This window comes from Diprion similis, chromosome 10 (assembly GCF_021155765.1).
Source record: "Diprion similis isolate iyDipSimi1 chromosome 10, iyDipSimi1.1, whole genome shotgun sequence".
NCBI lineage: Eukaryota > Metazoa > Arthropoda > Insecta > Hymenoptera > Diprionidae > Diprion > Diprion similis.
The window spans coordinates 9358913-9368203 of NC_060114.1; the positions used below are offsets into that span (position 1 = coordinate 9358913).

General features: G+C 44.6%; 1 protein-coding gene and 1 long non-coding RNA gene across 3 annotated transcripts; one reads left to right on the forward strand and one right to left on the reverse strand.

The window, feature by feature from the left end:
- Positions 1–588: 588 nt before the first annotated feature.
- LOC124411816 (protocadherin Fat 4) lies at positions 589–9040 on the forward strand. Its single transcript, XM_046891272.1, has 18 exons — positions 589–758; positions 1756–1884; positions 4068–4372; positions 4457–4549; positions 4704–4811; positions 5355–5456; positions 5534–5659; positions 5799–5993; positions 6128–6215; positions 6449–6558; positions 6643–6789; positions 6870–6984; positions 7064–7133; positions 7584–7694; positions 7791–7964; positions 8062–8279; positions 8348–8724; positions 8804–9040. Exons 2-18 carry the CDS (start codon positions 1803–1805, stop codon positions 8894–8896), a joined length of 2514 nt encoding a protein of 837 aa, XP_046747228.1. The 5' UTR covers positions 589–758; positions 1756–1802; the 3' UTR covers positions 8897–9040.
- On the reverse strand, positions 5047–6237 carry LOC124411821. Of its 2 annotated transcripts, none has more exons than XR_006929714.1 (4): positions 6088–6237; positions 5782–6006; positions 5326–5614; positions 5047–5236 (listed from the first exon to the last, which is right to left on the reverse strand). It is a non-coding gene; the product is annotated as an uncharacterized LOC124411821 (long non-coding RNA). The 2 variants fall into 2 exon arrangements; XR_006929713.1 differs by having other exon boundaries at positions 5326–5636.
- Positions 9041–9291: the final 251 nt, after the last annotated feature.

Sequence of the window (9291 nt, forward strand, 5' to 3'; positions counted from 1 at the left end):
TCACCGGTACCCGTGAGAAAAGATCCGCGATCCGACGCGCATCCGGATCTCGTGAAGGTAAATACTATATAGCAACAGCACACAGGCCATTGTGATCGAACTAAATGATCGATTTTAGTCAATCATTCTTCACGAATATAGTTGAATACCTAAAGTAGAAGAAAAAATTTTTAAGTAAAAAAAAAATCACATCTGTAACACAGTAAGTCCGAATCGAGTTAACCTGCTGCAGTTAAGAACAAAGAAATGACGCGTCGTCGTAGCTGCTTACGCCGGTAAATTTGTGGATGGATATGGGTGCAGGGTTAGACGTTACAGTTTATACGTAGCGAGTTGTTCCCCCGTTTCAGGAACACCTGTCGTCGTCGTCGTCAGTCCCCGGCGATCGCGTAGCCCCACTTCCTGCCCTCTCGACTGTATACCTTGTCCGTACCCCTCGATGCCCGCTTACTATTCTCCGCGCTCTTGTTTTGTACAGAATACACACGCCGTCGTCGCCGTGCAGAACCTGTGATTTTTTTTTTTTCACTTTTGTCGAAAATCCGCGAGTCTCCCTCGACATACGGTTGAGTTTTTGAAATTTTATACTTTCGTTTGTCAAGGGTGTAGCCCAAGCTGGCCACTGTGGATCTTCGTCAAACGACTTCGCAATGACGCGACACCCCAGCTCACAAAGTCTGAACTTGCAGTGAAAATTGGATCTTATGAACGATTTAACCAGCAACTCATGGATATTCCAGATGACAATTTTTACCGTGGTGAGTAAACCCGATATATAAGAGTGCGTAAAGTGATCACCGTGTATGACGGCAGTAGTTTTTCGGTTTTGTTACGTCGTTGTATTCGTAAAAAGTTCCGCCACTGCACCCTGACAATCTGAAAGTGAAGAAACGGAGGATAAAACACTTGACCATTTCAATTTTCAACAATACCGAAGCTGTCCGTAGCACGGAATACCGGGATGTGAGATAATTGCCTTGACTCTTGGTCATGTAGGACACGCGGTGCCGTTCTCGGTGGGTAGAATCCTCGGAGCGTGTATCGAGGATTCGTCGTCGTTACGGTGCGTCGATCACCGTCGTTACATGCGTTTAAGAAGTATAAGGATTGAGGAGGCGAAACAAATGTTCGGTATAATGGATATCGGGCACCTGCTCCGATATGTCAGTTTTCCGGTATTGGTTGTAGAGAAATCGTTGTCGCAACCTCCGGTCCCAGTATTAGTCACAGTAGGAAATTCGCAGCAGGAACTCGAACCGAAAATTAAAGCCTGGATCCGGCTGATGTGGAGAAAAAGAAGCATGTAAGGGGGAAGAGAAATGACGAAACCAGTCACAATTAAGAGTCTAAATTAAATCGTAGCCGTGATCAGGAAACGCTCGGCAGCAGCAACTAGATTTAGAGAGACAATCGCGAATACAATCAACATCCACATATTAACATCCATATACAGGCTCATACAATATACGCCCACGTATCGCTGCACAAAGTTTCTCTCCGCATGCTTTCTAGCCACGCGTGTACAATAGTATATACCGGCTCTATTTTCCCCTCTGCAGCGGCACATTTTATTTCTGCACATACTTTACATATAGATGATGGATGTGTAGGATTATCCGAAGTGTTCATGCTGCACGTATAGAGAAGGGTGCGTTACAAATTGGGCTCGTGATAATACAAAAATTTACAATTTTCTTTGACTCGTTAATATATCTAATGCCATACTTATTATTTTGACTTTTCTAACGCCTACAGATGAATGAAGAAATGTTCGTATCCATGGATGGAGACCTCGATACGATATGGAGGTAGATATACTGATAAAGATTATAATCTCGCTGATCTACTACCGCCTCATCCTGCATCAACCTGCCGCTGCCCAACGTAAGTCTTCATACATTTACGTGCTCGCTTATCGTCTTTCCACTAGCCCAAGCTAATCGTCGTACCATACGTCGAATTCGTCATTGCGAATCAGGATCGTTGGTTTGCATTTCTTAAACAATTACCAATCCCCATTATTCGGAACGAATTTTGTTTACAAATTTCCTCCCTACCTATCGAAAAGATTCGGAATTCGGGTGGAGGTCAAAATTTGGAAGGGTCAATATTTAGAACAGGCCATATATCGAAATTTCAAACATGTGAAAATAATATAACGAAAGATGAATCGTTTGAAATCTTGAGTCACTGGTTCATAGTCGTTCTAATCAGCGACACTTTCAAATATTAAGATTTCGAACAATTCATCTTTCGTCATATTATTTTTGCATGTTTTAAATTTCGATATATCAATCATTCAAAATATTAACCCTGCCGAGTTTTGACTCCGACCCCAAAATGCAACGAATAATTCAGTTGATTTGGTAAATTGAAAAATTTGCGAACGAGGGATCATTTATTACAGCGTCAATTTTTTTCATATTTGCAATTATAAATGAAAACCAGTTACAGTTTGTTGATACCCAGACAGCGTAGAGAAAATTCTGCCACCCAGAATTGGCGATTAGTAATGGTCAGACGCACTAGCGACTGATAAAACTACTATAATAACAGCGAAAGGAGTAAAAAAAAGAACGGAAAAAGTACCGGTAGGGAAATAATTCTTGCGTATGTACGAAAAATCTGGTGATAATTAGCGCCGTTGCGAGTTACGTAGAATCCACGTATACAAGGCACTCAAAGAGGTATACCAGGTATTCCTATACCTGTCGTTATACACGCGTCTCCTGTAGGCGAATGCGAAGCGATCAGCCAGAGGTTTGAATGCGGCTGGCAGACGACCCAACCAGGCAGCCAGCCCTGCCTTGGCCGGAAGTTCGCTCCAAGGAACCGCGAATGTATATAGAATATCCACAATCAGGCACACACAGGCGCTCAAACGTATAGGTGGCTTCGTTTATGATATACAAGTGCATAGCACATCGTACGGGCAGCTGGCCGAATGCCTGTGCGTGTGTGCCTCGCACTGAGTAAAATATCATTCTTGACACGCACAAGTATACCATTGTACGAGGTATTACTCTTGTTGTAACTTGTATCCTACTTCTTAAACGCGGTATGAGCGCACGCGTATCATCTAACGCCTTCATCATACGTTTCACATAATGTGTATTGTTACTAATACGCAGCCTGCAGGTATGTTTTACTATTAACTCAGCGCACCTTAACTTCCGCAGGAACAAAGAAAGGCTTTCTTTGAGTATCGTTATGGAATTATTATTAATCCCTTGTTGACAATATTTCATTTACTTTTGTATCAAATTAAGGGATCGAATAATGTATGGATGTAGCTTTTTGGTATATTATTCAGTCGGACGGTTTCGTGAAACCACATAGTTTTTCAACGTTGTTTTTTTATTTTTATCGAACATTTTGTATCGTAATCGCCAAAACGCGAGGAGAGCGCGACGGAGTTACGGAAGAAGGAAATTCGTAAATAAGGGATAAATTAGTTGAAGGCGTATTCAATTTTGACGCAACGGTTACAGGTGATTTACCTAGCAGCAAACGGAAAAAAGTCTTTCATCACATCTTCGCAACAATTGAAACAATTAGAAAAATATTGCAGCAAGTCCGGTTGTTTGTCTGGAAGTTATTCAACTTCATCGTTTTTTCTATTAAGAATTTTATCATTCATAAATTTCTTTTGCATCCAATAAAACTAACAAAAACACATCAAATTGACATTAAAAATCAGAAAAAATAAAATTTCCATCGAAAACATAGGTAGTGGAACACGACTAAAGTGGAACTATCACAGTTTGTACTACGATGGAAAACGATAGCTGCCTGTATTTATGCAATTTCATCGACACAATCGTAAGCGCCTAGGAGAAGGCAATCTCAGTTTTAGTATGTAGACGCCTTGGCGTAGGCAACTTAATATTCGTTACAGCAACGTTGAATACCATCCGCCAGGCGCAAACGGAAACTGATCACAAAATGATGTATCCTGATACAAAACCATATAAAAAAACTACCGGAACGGTTTACAAAGACTGTTGTCTAGGAGTGTAGTAGTTGATCGATAGATGTATCAAATATAGTTTTCAATGGTTTATTAGTGATACGTGACACAAGATGTTTTCTCGAGAACGGGGCAACAGCGGCCCACCTTTTCGTCGGAGAAGAGCTGGAGGTCGGCGGAGTCGTCGGTGCGATCGGCGTGATTGGGGATCCTGTGATCCCTGAGGATCCAGGATCCAAGGGAGACATTGAGCTGCGGTTGCAGGAGAGGGATAGCCCAGTGGCAATTTATCCCGGGTCAAAGAATCTCACCCTCACGAGGCCGTTGGATAAGGAGGGTGTCCAGGGACCGGCCAGCGTGTACGTCAACGTTATTTGTGAAAGGAGACGAACTCTTGATCCGGTTTGTATTATTTGAAGTTTAATTTTAGAGAATAGTTTGAATAAAGAATATATCGTGTAACATCGATTTTGTTCAATGTCGCAGGGATTCGTGATACCGGTAAATATACGAGTTACGGATGCGAACGACAATGCTCCGCAATTCGTCAATGCGCCTTACGTCCTTAACATTTCCGAGGTAAGGAAGATCTGCGAGTTAATTGATGCGAATTCGCAAGACTTATTCTCAACGAGTGTACACCCAAATACTTGCATGGGCAATTCTTGACCTACTGTTTTAAAAAACCGTTGGATCGCGATAATGAGGCGGCCACTTCTTCGCATTGTTAAAGGTGACGGTCGTCGGCACGAGAGTGCTTCAAGGTGTTCGGGCCATCGACGCGGACCAGCCAGGCCCTTACTCGACGGTTGAGTATTCCGTACTGCCAGGACCGCACGCGGTAAGTTAGATAATTAATCAGACGAAAATCTTGACTTGTAATCAGTGAAATTGATTATGATGGGTTATTTGACTCACCGAATTGATGATTATAACGAGGCTGCAGTTGACTGTAGCTATTACTCAGCTAATGCAAAACTGAAATCTGTCCATCAGACGTCTCATGGAAGACTTATGACATGACTTTTGACATCTGAAAGACGTCATTTGGGCGTAAAACCTATTTTATACGTCCAAAGTCGCGTCATATGACTTTTATAAGATATCTGTCAGACAAACTTCGTTTTTCTGTGTTAGCTGGGTAGCGTAGATGATAAAGATTGCGTGGACGACAAGTTTCGTTACTTCTATTGTGTTATGTACAGCCAGCTGTGTTCGTGGACGGTGAGAGACTCCGTCTGCAGGTATCCCGAGCACGTGCATGACCTTAGCAATAGAATCAATAGTATTAGTCGAAGTGTAGTTGAGATCAGTCATTTATTAAGCGACGCAATCGTCATTTTTTGATTACTTACCTTCCGTATAATACTGTCCATCCGCATAGGATTACTTCGTGTTTGTAAACGCTCTGGAAGGCACTCTGGTATTGCGTAAGCCGCTGGACTACGAGACACTGAGTAACTTTTCCGTTGGAATTCGAGCCCAGGTTTGTACGAGATGACGTTTTTCTCTCTCAGAATTAGTATACGCTAAGCTACTTCCTTATGACGTTTTTTCCTGCAGGACCAAGGCAACCCCCCGCAGATGACGGATACGGCCCTTCGGGTGAACGTGATCGATGCTGATGATCAAAATCCAGCCTTCCTGAACGACCAATACAAGATCGCTGTACCAATCGGAGAAAAAAGCGTAAGCATAAGTATTTTAAGCAACTGGATAAGTCGATTCAATAACCGAGAAATACTCGTGGTATAAGATCAACGTTTCGACATGAGAAATATAGCGGAAAAGAATCAGGGAATAATTAATACCTCCTCGTGCAATGCAGGGGACGACGTTGAGGGTGGAACCAGCGGCGATACGAGCCGTGGACCAGGACACAGGGATTAATTCTCCGGTTCGCTACACGCTTCAAGGGGGAGCCGTTTCGTTCCTCTCACTGAACCCGGGGACGGGGGATGTGGTGCTCACCAGGAGCCTGAGGGACCACGAGGTCGTCGCACCCACGACGCTGGTGATAAAGGTGAGTCCATGTTCTTTCAAGTTTGCAAATTATAGATTATCGGTATCTTGTGTATATCATCGAGATTCGAGAAAATTACTCAAGACACGCACACCTCGTAATGCCTATGTTGTTCCCATTCATGGCTATCGCAGGCGACCCAGGTTGACAATCCGGATCGATACGCTCTGGCAACTGTCGTCGTCGCCCGGGAGGGAGGACTCGGTGCCGGACCCACAGCCGGTAAGCTTATCTCTTAACACGTTACCTATTGGAGAATGAAAAAGAAAGGAAGAAACAGAAAGTTCATTCGTATCACGGAGACGGTAAATTAAATTTTTGAGGCGAATTTTTGAACATTTATAAAGAAACTTTAAGATACTTTTCAGGACATATTTTTCAACTTTCAAATATTATGACCGAATGTACTTTGAGTACGTTTATATAAACGGTGAAATAAATATATGAATGAACAGGTGGACGACTTCCGGTGAGATTCGTCCTGAAGGACTACCAGGCATGCATCCCGGAGAACACACCACCAGGGAGTATTCTCCTCACGGCGGGCGTTAACAAAATAGACCCTGTAAGATTTGTCGTTTTATAACCATATAATAGTTATAAATTGTGACACAAGAGTGCCCGACACGTAATTCTTCATCAACTGCAGAACTTGAGGTTCTGGCTGGTCGGGGCGAACGAGGATCTCGAAAGGTTCGCCATCACAAGATCCGGTGAGCTCATCCTGAAGGGTACCCTAGACTACGAGCGTCGCATACAGCACAGCTTCCGGGTTCACGTGACGGATGGGCACCACGTAAGGCGTTGGGTCTCAATTTCTGCCTCTTCGTATTACCTTTATCCTTATAATCAATTTTCCAAACCGCTACTGTTCAGAACGACACAGCAAGAGTGAACGTCTCGGTTGAGGACGTCAACGAATGGGAACCCAGGTTCCGGCATCCGCGGTACGAGCTTCACGCGAGGAGTCTCCGTCAGGGTTCTATCGTAGGTCGGTACAAAAGAATTTCCCATAAGCCGAATTTTAATACGGAGCGGTATCTGTACAGAGAATTAATTCTTTCTTACAGGAAGACTTGAAGCCGCTGACGGGGACAGAGGGGACAGGGTCTCACTTTCGCTGAGGGGTCCGGACGCGAGGTATGCCTTATATTGTTTTGCACGCTAGATCTCAGTATCAACAAAAATGTACTCGTTTCCCATCACAAATTTTGACCATGTTTGCACACGTGAACGACAAAGCAGAACTGCCGCGAGTTAAACCTTCGCTTCCTACCTGCGAATTCGTAATGTAGGACAAGTCCGAGGTCGGCGAGATTTCTAAACTACCACTGGGGTCGAGTCGAATGAATAGGTCAGGGTATTTCCTTGATGATGACCACAGCTTATCATATGTAATGCTAATCCATGTCACTGGCTACTAAATCAATCTGCAAATCCAAAAATCTGTATGAATATTTGCACAACTATACCCACGATCCTTACCCCTTTACTTTTACAATTAATAAAAATTGAAATACAATTAAAAATCGGGCTCACACTAATTCATACACATCCTGACACATTCATGTAAATTCATGCATTTTGCAGATCGTTTGAGATTCGGGACAACGGAGAACTGATACTGAGATCATCGGGCCCTTTCAACGGGACAACGGCTCGACTGGTCGCCATTGCTTCGGACTCAGGTCGGCCGCCGAGGTGAGTTATTTTACGATAATTATTAATCAGAGGAATGCCGAATATGCGCACGACCCGGAGTGTTCAGTAGGTTTTTCAATATCAATTCGTATTCAGGTCCAGCATGGTGCCAGTAATCGTTCATCTTCCGAACGCCGGTTCCCTTCCAATTGCCGCAAGGGCCGCACCTGCCTGGCTCGGAAGTAGCGTCCTCCTCGTCGCCGTCTTTGGCGCAGTCCTGGGTCTTCTGGGCGTCGTAATCCTCGTCCTCATACTATACATATACAAGCAGTAAGTATAGATGCATCCAAACACGCATAGCGTTACTTTTTTCGCTGATAAAGTCTGTTTAACCAGTTAAACTATAAGCATTGATTATTCTCTTCAGCAAACGACCAAAGAGTAGCAACTCGGTCAGCTCGTCGGGTTCGGGGTATCGGGACAAATCGCCAATTCCCTCGGCGCTGAGTCCGACGCCCCGGGTGCTGGCTGCCAACGCGTTGCGGGACGGGTCGGAAGGCCACGGTGTTGCGAAGGGGACGAACGACGTGGACAACCCAGTCTTCGGCGACGACAATGACAGCAACTACACGGCGACGATTAAAAGTACGTCCGGACTGACATTGTGCGCGACATTCTTCCACCTGCGCGATTTTCCAACTCGATTGTTTCAGGTGTCACCTCGGCGCGACAGATGCCCCAGGTCTGCGCGAGGCACAAGATCGCTCCGATGGTCTTGCCCCCTGTGGCCCCAAACCTGGCAGCCACCAGCCACATTCCGAACCTCGGTAGTCTCGTGCACAACATAAACAACCTTGCAGGCGGCGGTCTTCACCGCGGCAACGCGAGCTCGGTGAACGACTCCTCGAACTGCTCTGTCGACCCTCCGGATTCGCTGCAGGCTCCCGTGTCCGCCTGGCCCGTCGGTTCCGTGTCCCGGAGGGTGAAGAAACTGTCCTGGGACGACGACGACGTCGACGACGGTGACGAGGGCGACATCGACGGTCACAACAATAACAACAATAAGCATAGGATCAACGACGCCGACAAGGTGAGTCTACAAATTCAAGACTGATATACCTACGAACGGATTTGTCGAGTCGATGAGATTCTTGACCGTGTATTTCCAGGCAGTAGACAGTGTGGACGTTGCGCCAGATGTCAGGAAACCTGGAAACGGTATCAACGGTAGTGAGCAACTTAATCTGACAGTGTACTTTTGAACACTATTGAACCAGCCTAATTACAGTTTCTCACCTCGACGAAGACGCATATATACGAATTGATTATAATGAAACTAAAGACTTTATATTGTACATTTATGATTACTGTATACTGAATAAATCGTACCTAAATGTACTCAACGAGATGAAAATGAACCAACAGTTTTCCGTATCCTCGGTACAATGTAAGACGTCCACGACGCGATGTCGCGTAGAACGAGTCGTGGTGTAACTAGGTCAATGGGTCATTGTGTCAGCCGGTCATCAACCTTGCACAAACCGCTTAGTAAAATAGCACAAATTTGCGGTACATATCCGCGTATGACGCTGAGATATGATTTTGCAACGCTTTATTCCGTTCTTCACACCGCAAAGATTTTACACAACCCAAGTAA

Coding starts and splice junctions, on each gene's coding strand:
- LOC124411816 (XM_046891272.1), top strand. CDS start 1,803: ATGGAGGTAGATATACTGATAAAGATTATAATCTCGCTGATCTACTAC. Junction 1,885..4,067: donor TCAACCTGCCGCTGCCCAAC/GTAAGTCTTCAT, acceptor ATGGTTTATTAG/TGATACGTGACACAAGATGT. Junction 5,457..5,533: donor CCGTTGGAATTCGAGCCCAG/GTTTGTACGAGA, acceptor TTTTTCCTGCAG/GACCAAGGCAACCCCCCGCA.